The 14,047-nt window shown below is 43.6% G+C and overlaps 1 protein-coding gene across 2 annotated transcripts in view; it reads right to left on the bottom strand.

Annotated features, from left to right (window-relative positions):
• The window catches only part of ADAMTS9 (ADAM metallopeptidase with thrombospondin type 1 motif 9), a 174,353-nt gene that overhangs the window by 80,275 nt on the left and 80,031 nt on the right, over positions 1-14,047 (bottom strand). For both annotated transcript variants that reach the window (XM_081938876.1, XM_081938877.1), the window contains exons 19-20: positions 11,322-11,448; positions 2,174-2,384 (exon numbers count right to left, since the gene is read on the bottom strand). In XM_081938876.1, the coding sequence (XP_081795002.1) occupies positions 2,174-2,384; positions 11,322-11,448 (338 nt within the window). The remainder of the gene's footprint in view (positions 1-2,173; positions 2,385-11,321; positions 11,449-14,047) is intronic.

The raw sequence follows: 14,047 nt of genomic DNA, 5'->3' as shown, positions 1-14,047 counted from the left end.
GGAGGTAGAAAATATACTATACAATACTTAGTTAAAATACAAATAAAATTAAAATTCCCTTAAAAAATTCCCCAATAAAATGTTTGCCAGGAGGTGGAAGATGGAACTATCAATCAGCTAAGCCAGCTAATCGGAACAGGTGAGTCTTGAGCTTCTGTCGGAAGGAGCGGAGGTCGTTAGTAATTCTAATATCGGGAGGGAGGTCATTCCAGAGGGTTGGGCTACTACTACAAGGTCAGCTGAAAATGCCCACTCCTCCATATTCCAGGTTGGCATATGATTGAGTTTTAAGTGTGTGTTTGCCGAAGAGTTCTTTACAAAAACAGCCAGGGATTTCTCCTTAGAAAATCCCAACTATAAAGCACATGCTAATTATTGCTACCCTGATTCTCTCGACAGTCTATAAACTGGAAAAATTGTGCTGTATCTACTCTGGCCAATAATTGCTAGTACACACATTTAGCACATCCCAGTAGTACTAAAAATAGTTACTCTTAAAAATAATAATAATAGGGAAATCCTTGAATCACTGTGGCAGGGGTGTCAAATTCAAGGCCTGTGGGCCAGATCCCGCAGGGCTGCCATTGAAACAGCGAAAGACTGGCCCACGGTATCTCTGCCAGCAAAAACGGAGTGTGCGAGGGTTGTGGGTGGCTGTCTCACCTCCATTTTACTGGCAGAGGATTGCAGGAGGAGGCTGTCACATGCAAAAACAGAGCTCGGGACCCCGTTTTTGCTGGCAGAGTGCTCAGGCCACCACAGGTACCCCTGACACGAGTGATGTTGAGCTGGCCGTGCCCATCCTGGCCTCCCGAGGTCAAACACAACCCTGATGTAGCCCTCAATGAAATCAAGTTTGATACCCCTGCACTATGGCCTTCATAGGCTGATAGCCCATACAAAGAATTGCTGTTCCTTCATGGCAACTGTTTGGGTGATGCCTTTCATTTCTAAGCTACTCGTCAGCTAACTGGCTTTTAGGGTTAGAATTGCCATCTAAAAGAAGAAGATTGGATCAAATCTTTTTAGGAGCGGTTGTTGAAAAAGTGATTGGCTTACAGCTCCAGGGGTCCCTGGATAAAGCAGGGCCCTCTTTCAATCAGGATTCAGGCCTACTTAAAGTAATGAGACAGCATTGATTATGTTATTGGGGTTATTGTTTATCCTTGGATGCTGGTGTTTTATATGTGGTAGGTTTTTGTGCTTTAATCATGAAAATCACTGAGATTCACAAGTTGGGTGGCTATATAGATCAGATAAAGTATACAGACAAATAATGTAAAATACAAAGTAAAATACGAGCAACCAGACAAGTGAAAGAATAAATATTCCAATTGTTAGGAAACATAATTCAGTGGTTTAAATCACTTCTGGTTTAAATATTACATTGAATCCTATTTCTTTTATGTAATATAAATGCTTTTGTTCCATTTTTTAATTTCCCTTTTTATTTTTTGCATATTAAAGCAAACTTCCCCCATCTAATACTTTTCCCATTATTTTTATTAAATAGAATCAATTTATAGCGATTAGTTAATTGAAAGATTGATTATGCAGCATATAGATTAAAAGTAAAGGTAAAAGTTTCCCCGCACATGCGTGCTAGTCGTTCCTGACTCTAGGGGGCGGTGTTCATCTCCGTTTCAAAACCGAAGAGCCAGCACTGTCCGAAGACGTCTCCGTGGTCGGAATGACTAAATGCCGAAGGAACACGGAACGCTGTTACCTTCCCCCCAAAGATGGTTCCTATTTTTCTACTTGCATTTTTACATGCTTTCGAACTGCTAGGTTGGCAGAAGCTGGGACAAGTAATGGGAGCTCACCCCGTTATGCCGCGCTAGGGATTCAAACTGTTGAACTGCCGACCTTCTGATCAACAAGCTCAGCATCTTAACCACTGAGCCACCACGTCCCTTAGCATATAGATTACTTAATGTAAAATGTAAATGTTGTTTATACCACACACAGTTGTAATCATTTTGACTTCCTTTCATATGATTCTTCTCTCCCACCCACCTTGCATGCCCTGCTGCTTTTATCCCCATAAAGCAGTGTTTCTCAAACTTGGCGACTTTAAGTCCTGTGGACTTCAACTCCCAGATTCTGGGAGTTGAAGTCCACAGGACTTAAAGTCGCCAAGTTTGAGAAACACTGCCATAAAGGATCAACTTACTTCAGTCCAGGCCGAGTAGCGCCATCCTCCGGTGTTACAGTCTCCTGAACACTTTTCTCTAGTGTTTGGCTTGGATATGCCACTACAGTATCGGTCATCATACTTTTCAATTTTGCCTTCAAGCTTGCTGTACTTGGCACAGGAAATTTCCAAAGTTTTATAGCCCATTCCACATTGCACAGAGCATTCACTCTTTCTGACAATATGCCACCTATATATACAATCGAGAGCATGTGTTAGCAAAAGCAATCATGGCAAGAGGAAGCTCTTTAGATGGTCAAAAATGTGCCCAAGACAAAAAGCAAAAACAGAAGCAGGGGAAATAGGTAGCATAAATGTAAGCATGCTTCATTTTTTTTCATTTTATCCAAAGCCACTTTATATTGAATTCATATTATTTGTGTAAATCTGAATTTGAGTCAATGCATGGAATGTACTTCCAAGTGATTAAGATATAGGCAACAATATGGGGGTTTATAAGGTAGTGAACAGACGAGAGATCCCGGTTTGCATAGATGAGTATGAGGTAAACTTGGGCTGTATTTGTGTTAGTCGCATGCTAGCCAAAATGTGCCTAGAACTGCCCTTAGTGTTTAAAAAAAAATGCTGCAAGGGGCAAAGGTGTGACTGAGATTAGTAATCTAGTTTGCACCTTCTCTGATTTACTAAAAATGTTATATGAAAGCCTCAAATCACCAGCCAAGCTCCAAAAACCAAGAATTCAGGCTTTTTAAAGCAATTTCCTTTATTCTTCTTCACCTTTAGCAGGGGTGTCAAACTCATGGCCTGAGGGCTGGGTGCGCCACACACTGGCCATGCCCACTTTTAGCAGCCTGATCAATGAGGGCAAATCCATCCTACGTTTCTTTCTCTGATTGTTAAACAACTGTGGGTTCCTGCCCCTGGAAAGTGAGTGAGGGAGTCTCCAGAAGAATGAACCGAATTAAAAATAAAAGTAAATACACCATTTGAGATGAAACCGAAGTGAGAAAATTCTGGAAAGAGAATTTGAGAGTCAGCTCTATAGGAATCACAAGGTTGAGGGATGGACTTGAATGCTACACATTTTGGCATCCAATTATAAGGATGTAAGTGTAGACGGTAAAATTGCAGAAATGTTATAATGTGCGTGTTTACTGACTAGCTGTTCAACTTGTTTAACATATGTGAAGGCTGTATTTGTGCCTGTCTATTGTAAGAATGCTCTATGAAGATGTTCATTTTGCAAGGTAGTCTAGACAAAGTGCACACTTGGGAGTAGTTTATTGCGATGTGACACTAGTAGAAACTTTCAATCCTGAAAACATCCCCCCACCTTCAGCCCTCCCAAGTAAATCAGACAGGAAATATGACTAGATGATTTGATTCTACTTTATTGTAAGGCCGCATTAACAGAATCTTGCAAGTCTGAAAGTACAAATTTCCTGCTGTCACTTTTAGCAGCCTGATCAATGAGGGTGAATCCATCCTAAGTTTCTTTCTCTGATTGTTAAGCAACTATGGGTCCCTCCCCCTTTCATCTGATGCTCCCTGGAATACCAGAAACAATGCAAGAGGTGACAATGTGCAATGTAGCTAGATGAAGCTGGAAATGCAAGCCAACCTGACAGCTTTGCAGCCCGAGCAAACTCTTGATGAGAATCAACTGAATAAGAGCGGCTTGGCTTGAGAGCAGCTCATTATAGCTGCTCTCACTTTGTTGTTAAAACCTAGGACAAAAAATATGACAACAATCCGGCCACCTCCACGTATTACTTGGGGCGGAACTGGAAGGTATTAGATGGTTCCGCCCCAAGCGCCTGATGGAACCGGATAGGTTCCAGACGGAACTTGGGCCACCTACTGTGGACCTGACCCGCCCCCGAGTGGAGGACCTGGTAGACGCATGGAATAGTGCGACTACCGGGGCCCTAGACCGGGTGGCGCCTTTGCGGCCTCTCCTGCGGCGACGAACCACCCTGGCACCTTGGTTTACCGAGGAGCTAAGGGTGATGAAACGCCACAAGAGACGCCTAGAGAGTCGTTGGAGATCCTCCCGTTCCGAATTTGACCGAGCACAGGCACGAGCCTACTTGAAGACGTACCTTGTGGCATTAAGAGCGGCCAAACGTCAACATTGCGCCGCTCTTATTGCGTCCGCAGATAACCGCCCTGCCGCCCTGTTTCGGGTGACCCGTTCCCTCTTGTTTGAGAGACCGCGGGAAGCCCCTTTACAGGGCAGAGCAGAGGAGTTTGGGAATTATCTACAGGACAAAGTCGCTCAAATCCGGATGGGATGGACCCCTTTCAGTGGTTCAGTAGAGACGCCCGTTGCGAGTCTTGAGGGACCGCTTTGGGAGGAGTTTGACTCGGTTGCCATCGAGGATTTGGACAGGTTGCGTGGACGTCTGCGACCCACCACATGTTTATTGGACCCGTGTCCCTCCTGGCTTGTACTGGCATCCTGGGAGGTTACGCGCGACTGGCTCCTGGGCCTGGTGAACGCCTTGTTGGGTGAGGGGTCTCTACCGGCCGCCTTGAAAGAGGCGGTGGTGAGGCCCCTACTCAAGAAGCCTTCCCTGGACCCAACGGACCTAGTCAATTATCGTCCAGTCTCCAACCTTCCTTTTTTAGCGAAGGTTGTAGAGAGTGTGGTAGCACAGCAGTTCCCACGTCACCTGGAGGAAAATGATTATCTAGACCCGCGCCAGTCCGGCTTCCGACCCGGGCACAGCACGGAGACGGCCTTGGTCGCATTGGTTGATGATCTCTGGAGGGCCAGAGATAGGGGTTGTTCCTCTATCCTGGTCCTATTAGATCTCTCGGCGGCGTTCGATACCATCGACCATGGTATCCTGTTGCACCGGCTAGAGGGGCTGGGAGTCAGGGGCACCGTTTTACGGTGGTTTGGCTCCTACCTCTCTGATCGGACGCAACGTGTGTTGACAGGGGAGCAGAGTTCGACCCGGAGGCCACTCACATGTGGAGTGCCACAGGGATCGGTGCTCTCGCCTCTCCTGTTCAACACATATATGAAACCGCTGGGCGAGATCATCCGTGGTTTTGGGGTGGGATATCATCTGTATGCTGATGATACTCAGCTATACATTTCCACTCCGAACCACCCCAATGAGGCCGTCGAAATGATGTCCCGGTGTCTGGAGGCCGTACGGGTCTGGATGGATGGCAACCGACTAAAACTCAACCCTTCCAAGACGGAGTGGCTGTGGCTTCCGGCCTCCCGGTTCAACCAGGTGCTTCCATCTCTGGCCGTCGGGGGCGTCCAACTAGCCCCCATGGATCAGGTGCGCAATTTGGGCGTCCTCCTGGATGCCCGGCTGTCCATGGATAACCATGTAACAGCCGTGGCAAGGGGGGCGTTCCATCAGGTCCGCCTGATGCGCCAATTGCGCCCCTTATTGGACCGGGATGCCCTACGCACAGTCACCCATGCGCTAGTGACGTCTCACCTGGATTACTGCAATGCTCTCTACATGGGGCTTCCCTTGAGATGCACTCGGAGACTACAGTTGGTCCAGAACGCGGCCGCGCGGGTGATTATGGGGAGGACTAGATACTCCCCTGTAACACCTCTCCTGCGCGAGCTGCACTGGCTTCCTGTGGTCTACCGAGTGCGTTTCAAGGTTTTGATTATGATCTTTAAAGCGCTTCATGGCACAGGGCCTAGTTATATGCAGGATCGCATCCTGCCCCACACATCCCTATGACCAATTCGCTCACACAGAGAGGGACTTCTCCGGGTGCCGTCCGCCAAACAGTGCCGGGGGGCGACACCCAGGAGCAGAGCCTTCTCTGTGATGGGCCCAGCCCTGTGGAATGACCTCCCCCGTGACATCAGGATTACTTCCGATCTCCGCTCCTTCCGTGTACAGCTGAAGACCCACCTCTTTCAATTATCTGGCCTGGCTCAATCGCAATCGTAATTTTCTCATTCCTCCTAACTGTTTTTTAAATTGTCCTTAATATTAATTTTAACTGCATATTGGGTTTTTACAATTGGGGTATTTTAAAGCTGATTTTTAACTGTCTAATGATGTAATTTGTTTCCTCCTCCGTGTATGTATGTGTGTTGTGTATGTATGTACGTTTTTGTGTTGTTATATATCTTTTATGTTTATGCTCCATTGTACGCCGCCCCGAGTCCTACTTGGAAAGGGAGCGGCTAATAAATCCAAATTTATTATTATTATTATTATTACTAGAAGCAACGTCTACTGCTAAAGCACCCATATGGTCAACTACTGTTGTACTGTTACTTTTTGGCAGACTTTGAGTGTACTAACTTTTTGCGCTACAGACCCCAACTTTTGCAGTCTTCTCTTTTGAGAAGGCAGGCAGAAACAAAGGAGTGATTCACATGTACTTAGAAAAGCAACATATTTGAACACTCTCCAGATCATCTCCGAAATAAAAGCTCTTACAATTTACCAATTTTCAAATGCTTTTAAAAGAAAGGTTCTGTCCTGGATAAATTAGGCAATTTTGTGGCTGGAGTTGTGGTTGCCAAATGAATGCAGATTCCCCACCCCATCGCCTTTTTTAAAATAGTATTGGGAATGGAGAGAGCAAAAGGTGTTTATTTTATGGAGCTTAGTGTTCTGAAACAAGAACTTTCTTCTATGATTTATCAAACTGTGATCTTGGGCAGAGAGAATGAGAAAAATACCTAAAATATAGAACCCTTATTATCCTTTCAAATAAAAGACATCTGGCAATCTTCAGCATATTCCTTCAGCTGCATTTTTCGGAACCCCTTTTCTATTGTTTTAACAGTAAGAAAATGACAACCTAAATGACTACTTGCTGCTACCAATTAATTTTTCTACGGTGCTAAATTTAAAATGGTTTATTTTTATTTGCTATCTATACCACCCAATAACAATCAGAAAAATTACAGGACAAGGTAGATTAAAAAATATCAATCCCATAAATCCAAAGTTCAAAGAGTGAAAACATATATGAAAATGAGCAGAGCAGATCCAGTCAGGTCTGACTGCTGCCAAAATTTCATAACTCTTGATGCCATCGCTAAGAAGCCCAGATGACAGGCTGATCACTGGCCCAAGAGATACCCAGATTGGCCCTGGATCTGGCAGAAGGGGATGCTGCGGATCCCATCGGTAAAGGAATTCTGGCTGGTAGGGTCCAGGAGAAATGGCATTTTTGCCATGGCTCCCATCCTCTGGAACATTGTGCCCCTTGATCCACCCCCATCCTCAAGGCCTTCCAAATCTCAGTCAATCTCCAGATCTGCTGGGGTATTCCACATTAGAGGTGGTTAGTGGACTACCGTGTTTCCCCGAAAATAAGACAAGGTCTTATTTTCTTTTGACCCTCTGAAATAACCGCTTGGCCTTATTTTTGGGGAGGTCTTATTATTTTTGAGGTGCAGGAGGCGGTCATGGCTGCTGCTGTATTGCAATATTTTTGGGGGATGGCTTATTTTTGGGGGGTGGCTTATTTTAGAGCATGCGCTCAAAAGCCCAATTGGGCTTATTATCCGGGGAGGTCTTATTTTCAGGGAAATAGGGTAGGAAGAAGATTCTCGTCTCCACCCCAGTGTATTTTAGGTTTTAACGTGTTTAATCTCTGTTTATTTTAATATTTAATATTTCAATGTTTCTAGCTCTGGTTTTAGGACATTGTAAGCTGCCCAGAGTCACATGACAGTGAGATGGGTGGTATATAAATGTCATAAATAAATAATTAAACAAGTCTGAGGGGAAACTAGCAGAGAAGACAGGAAATAGTATAAGAAATAATTGGCATTCAGTTCTCCTATGCAATGTGCATTATTTGGGATTATGAACTTTGTGTACTCTCTAATATGAGATGAAAAAGAATAGTATTCTTAAAAGTTCCAATTGTTTGATGGCAATTGTTTTGCCTATGAGTGAGCGAGGTTCCTATTAATGCAATTTAAAAATGTGTGCGCAGGGAGAATAGAAATCATGTCCAACCTATCATTAGAGTCAGGCACAGTCTCAGCGGGAAGGTCTAATTATCATAAAAAGGGTAGAAAATGGTTAGTCATTTAATGGATTTTGACTATCAAAGAAAGGGAAATGCACTTCTGGGATTTCCTGTTACATGTGAAAAATATCTTGGCGGCTTTTAAGGACTATGCACTTTGATTAGGGAAGGGAAAAAATGGCCTCAACCCCTTCCCCCCCTGTTATTCTCATTAATCACTGAACAGCCCCAAATACTTTTTTTTTTCTTGAGCGAGGGGGAGAAGCACAAAATAATAGAAAATTGTGGAAGAAAGGAAGTGTTTAAACACCCACATTCCAGACCGCTTTCATTTTAAAAACAAAAGCCACCTAATCCCCTCCCTATTACATGGCTGAGGCAAATCCAGATTGTCAATGGAGGCTCACCCACAGCTTGTGGGGCACATGTGGGCCTCAGGTGCTCCTTTGCGGGAGGGACATGCATTGTTTGAGAGAGGCTCATCTCCTTTTTCTGCTGTGCAGTTTGCTGTTAGATGGGGATAAACTAATGATTGTAGAAATGGGAGAAACAACCATCTGCAAAGTTACTGAGAGGGAACAGCAGGAGGCTTCCCAAAGAATGAATGAGCATTCACAAGATCATTGTTACCTTCTTGGCATTACCATCAGGGGAGTAGGAATGTAGACCGTGATAGGGCAGGGGGAGCAAAGGAGTGGTTAAACCTTTCTAAACTACAGTACGCTACAGAAAGAGAACAGATGGGTGTATACCAGTGACGTGCGGTGAGGTTTATGGCTGGTGAGGGTGGTGACATCATTAGCGCGCTCCGCGGTCCCCTTCATATTGACTCAGGAAGGCGGGAAATGGGACCACGTGTGCAAGAGGTTGAAGCTGCCTCAGCCTCCTGCACACATGGTCCCATTCCCCTCCTTCCTGACTCCTGAGTCAACATGAAGGGGGCCACGGAGCGCGCTCCGCGGGACCGCGGCTCATGCTCCGCAGTCCCCTTCATGTTGACTCAGGAAGGCGGGGAATGGGACCACGAGTGCAGGAGGCAGGCTGAGGCTAGAGGAGCCTCCTGCACACGTGGTCCCATTCCCCGCCTTCCTGAATGGGACCACGAGTGCAGGAGGGAGGCTGAGGCTAGAGGAGCCTCCTGCACACGTGGTCCCATTCCTGGACCACGTGTGCAGAAGGCTTCTCAGCGCCTTTTCCCTTTTCCCTTTTTTTATTTTCATGATGAGAGCGGTGAGGCTCTGCCTCCCCTGCCTCCCCTGACCGCACGTCCCTGGTGTGTACATACATCTATACAGTAGGTAAAACCAAGAGCCAAAACCATTGAATTCCTAATCAAATCAACCAATCTGGAAATGGCAAGTGCTTGCTTCAGGTTCATAAGTGTGGCACAAATGCCACTTTCATCTTCACTGTTGCACCCCTAGGCCAGTGCCACTGGTATACAGTAATATGCCACCTTTGAAGCTAGAGCAGTGTTTCTCAACTTTGGTCACTTCAACTCCCAGAATTCCCCAGCCAGCATGCTCTAATTCCCTTTTCAACCTGTATGCATTAGTAACTAGCTTCATTTCTAATAGCATCAAAATACAGTAAGTGAATACCTTGAGTACAAAAAAGCAAGCCAGGACATGGGCAAACCAGAAGGTTTAATGGAATTGTAGTATCTACAAATGCAACTTTTGTGATCAAAAGTGGAAGAGCATTTGCCAAGGCAATCATACAACCTTACTAAATTTTATTGCAATCTCAGAGGAAGCATGATCTTATTCGGTGCAATGCCCAGTCTTCATAACTGTTTTCTGGGGAGGCTTAAGTAGGGCCATTGGAAAGTTTGTCACTAACTAAACTAATGATTTTGCTGTAATTAATTGTTGTTTGATTTGATTTTTTTTGCCACTTAAACATTTTATTATGATTATTTCTTTTAAAACCGAATTTTGCTTGAGATGCTTTTAGTGCCCCAAAGGTTCTTATCACTAATAAAATATTAACATCTATGAGATTACACAGCAATGTACTTTCCTTTAAGTTTAGGCTGACTCCACAAGAAATGGAAGTTATATAGAACAAACAGTTATGCTGTTAATGCTCAATGGTGGTAAAATTGTGGATTTACCGCAACCAGCGCCAGAAGGCAAGACAAGAAACAATGGATGGAAACTACTCAAGAAGAGAAGCAACCTGGAATTAAGGAGAATTCCTAACAGTGAGTACAAACTTGTCTTCAGAAGTTGTTAGTGCTTCATCACTGGAAGTTTTTAAGAAAAGACTGGACAGCCACCTTTCTGAAATGGTATACCGTGTTTCCCCGAAAAAAAAACAGGGTGTTATTTTCTTTTGACACCCCCCCCCCCCAAATAAGCACTTGGCCTTATTTTCGGAGAGGTCTTATTATTTTTGAGGTGCAGGAGGCAGCAAGCGTGGTCACCTCATGGCTGCTGCTGTGTTGCAATATTTTCGGGGAGGGCTTATTATCTGGAGAGGTCTTATTTTCAGGGAAATATGGTAGGATCTCCTGCTTGACTAGGCAATTGGATCCTGGCAATTGGCCAGGGTCCCTTCCAGCTCTATTCTGATTGATTGAACCCAAAAGGAAGGATGTTCCTTGTACAGATGTTTCTTCACATACAACCCCAACTGGGATCAGAATTTCCACTGATAAGCAAGACAGTTGTTCAGTGAGTCCTGTCTGATTTTACGACCTTTTTCTTGGTCACAGTTGTTAAGCAAATTACTGGAGTTGATAAGTGATAGTTGTTAAGCAAGCATTTCCTCCACTGACTTTGATTGTCAAAAGTTGATTAGGAAGGTCAGAAATGGTGATCTCATGTACCATGCAACTGTCAAATGCTTGCCAGTTGTCAAGTGCGCAAATTTTGATCATATGACTTTGGTGACGCTATGATGGTCCTAAGTGCAAGAAGGTCATAAGTCACCTCTTTAAAAGGGCTATTGTATCTTCAAATAATGGCTAATGAATGGTTGTAAGACTTGTATTACTTTTAAAATTTAAATTCATCATTCATCATTTTGTCTATCAACTGAATGCTTTTTTGTGTATAGTTCTAGTCAATAAGGTGCTGAGTTTTTTTTTTTTTTTTTTTGGCCAATTGGCCTTGCAATTTAAATTATGGAGACTAAAACAATGGAATCCACATCTATAAGACTGCCTTACCTTAATTCACAATTTAAATTACACAGCTCTGTCACTGGATCAGGTTGGGAAATTTTATCACATCTTTGGTCAGATACCATGAGCTGATCGGATTCTCGGGTGCAAATTGGTTTCCTTTTTCGTTCTCCTGAAAAGGATGAAACAAATACAATTACATAAAAGGTAAAGAACTCATTTTTTCCCACACCCATGTTCCAAAGTAGGCCTATATTTAGATAGGTTCTAAATATTGTTTATGCCCTTCCTAAACAATTTACATTGGCTAACTGCAAGGAACTGAAATGCCAGGATATCTGAAGTTTATTTTTCAAAATCTAGCTATATTTGAGAACTTCTTTTAAAATTGCTTCTTGAGGTAACTGAGGTTTACTCCACTCTCCCATGTTTCATTTGCAAATAGCTCATACATGAGGGGATTCCGAAATCAAGCATTTTGGACATAGAGGGTTCAAGTCCCCCCCCCACTTGAAACAATGTGCAATTAATTTGTGTACTTATGTTAAATTATAATGGGGTTGGAAGGACATCTACTGCTGTGTATAAACATAACACAGAGCTTGACCCATAGACATTGACTGCAGGTATGATTATTCCATTTGCTACCGTGTTTCCCTGAAAATAAGACAGAGTCTTATTTTCTTTTGACTCCCCAAAATAAGCACTTGGCCCTATTTTCAGCGAGGTCTTATTATTTTTTATGTGCAGGAGGCGGTGAGCATGCTCATCTCATAGCTGCTGCTGTGTTGCAATATTTTTGGGGAGGGCTTATTTTTGGGGGAGGGCTTATTTTAGCACATGCGTTCAAAAGCCCAATTGGGCTTATTATCTGGGAAGGTCTTATTTTCAGGGAAACAGGGTAGATTTCAGTAGGTTTAAATAGCTATGTGCTCTCTTCTTTGTCTTTTGTTTCATTAAGAATAATGAGAAAGAAATAACAGTTCCGTTCCTCTCTACCAAATGCCCATTGGAATGACCGCTTCACCCAAATTAATATTTGTATAATTTATGCAATTCTTCCTGGAGGAAGGTGTTGTGCAGAAGCATACACCAAAATCTCTCAGCCAACATTTTTTTTCTCCTTTGCATCAATGACAGTAGAGTTTGTGGGGCCAAGCCTCACCCTTAGCAGCCACATGCCACCTGGCATCAGAAAGAGATCTGTCTACAATAGTCTTTTCAGAGTTCCTGTCTGCAGGTGAAGGTGTTTAGGTATATCTTCTCTCATAATTTACTGCATATTACATTACTAAACTTTTGGGCTCTTTGTTCCATGAGTGTTTAGTTTCGTTTTCTGCCTTGAATCCAAAAGAACCTACTAGCATCTGACTAGCCATCAAGTGTCAGAACATCTGCTCTCCCATTAGAGTCAGGGAGACCCTGTCTCGCCCTGCCATTACTAACGCAAACACACATTTTGGAAGAACTAATGACTCTTCCTCTAAAAGATCCCCCTAAACTCAGCCACCTGACAAAATCTATGCTCCAAAATTTGATTGGCCAGAAAACAGCAGAAAACATCTTTGCTGTCTGCTGGAGTTCTGCATACAAATTCCCTCTCACTTCATTCCTTCACAAGCATCAAAAAAGAAATGAGAAGAGAATGAGAAAAGGGATGAGGATGAGAACTCTGTTCCCAAGGTTAGCTGCTGTTCAGACAACAACTAGCTCGAGAATACTTGCCTGCTGCCTCCTTCGTTTTGCGCTATTCCTTCATTATTACTTTCTGGAATATTGAACTTGAAGTACCATGTCTGCTATGCAAAACTCCACCAGATGGCAACAAAGAGTCGAGAGTTTTCACATCTCTTTGCTGCCATGTCTAGAGGTCATCTGAGTTTTACAGTCCGTATATGCTAGTCCTACCACACTATCATATTTCTTGAAGGCATGGGGAAGCCTGGCAGGGTGTACTGGATCCCAGACCGATTATCTCACTATATTTAGGCCACTGTTACTGTGAATACAGGCATCTAATACAAACTGTAATAATGAAAAGGAAAGAAATATTCAACATAAAAGTCACAGTGCAAATCCTGGCCTTTGGTATTTGCATCCAAAAGTCCTAAAGTCTGCATTACAATGCACATTTTTCATTAGCTCCTCTCTGCAACTTTCACACTCCCCCTGCCCCTTCCCGGCCTCAAACGGTTGCCTATACTGTGAACTAGGGAACAAGTAATTCATACATGGAAAACCTTAGATAATTTTTGACGCATCCAGTTCTCAGAAATTTAGTCTACTTCCTCGGTTATAATAAGTGAGCTATTAACTGTTTTTCCCAGACCCCGGGACAGTGGTGGGACTTAAGCTGGTATCCTATTGAACATGAAAAAAGAAGGAGCAACTTCTGCTTTGAAAATAAAAGTATAACCTGAATCTGAGAGAAAAGCCTACCCAGAAGATCAGTCTCCAAGGAAAAAAGTAAAGCCAAGGAAACTAAATTAATTGCAATACATTTGCAATTATAGGGGGAAAATGTCCAAACCAAATGTAATTTCTAATGTTGGATTTTCCCCCTTACCAGAGGGAGCCCCCTTGTGGAATACTATGAAGCAGTTACCATGGCAACTCCACTGTACAGTAGAAGTCATTTTACAGCAGTACAGTAGAAGCCATTTGAAGTCACAACAGGCTGTATCGTAACAGAACACACCCACCGAGGGATGTGAGGGGTGTTTTATCCCCATAGTATTTGTTTCTAGAGAGTAAGTCATCTGTGTACCAAG

The sequence above is a fragment of the Natrix helvetica genome (genome assembly GCF_964273705.1).
Source record: "Natrix helvetica genome assembly, chromosome: 1".
In the NCBI taxonomy this organism is placed as follows: Eukaryota; Metazoa; Chordata; class Lepidosauria; order Squamata; family Natricidae; genus Natrix; species Natrix helvetica.
The sequence above is the reverse complement of the archived record's forward strand: the minus strand, read 5'-3'. Positions and strand labels throughout refer to the sequence as shown.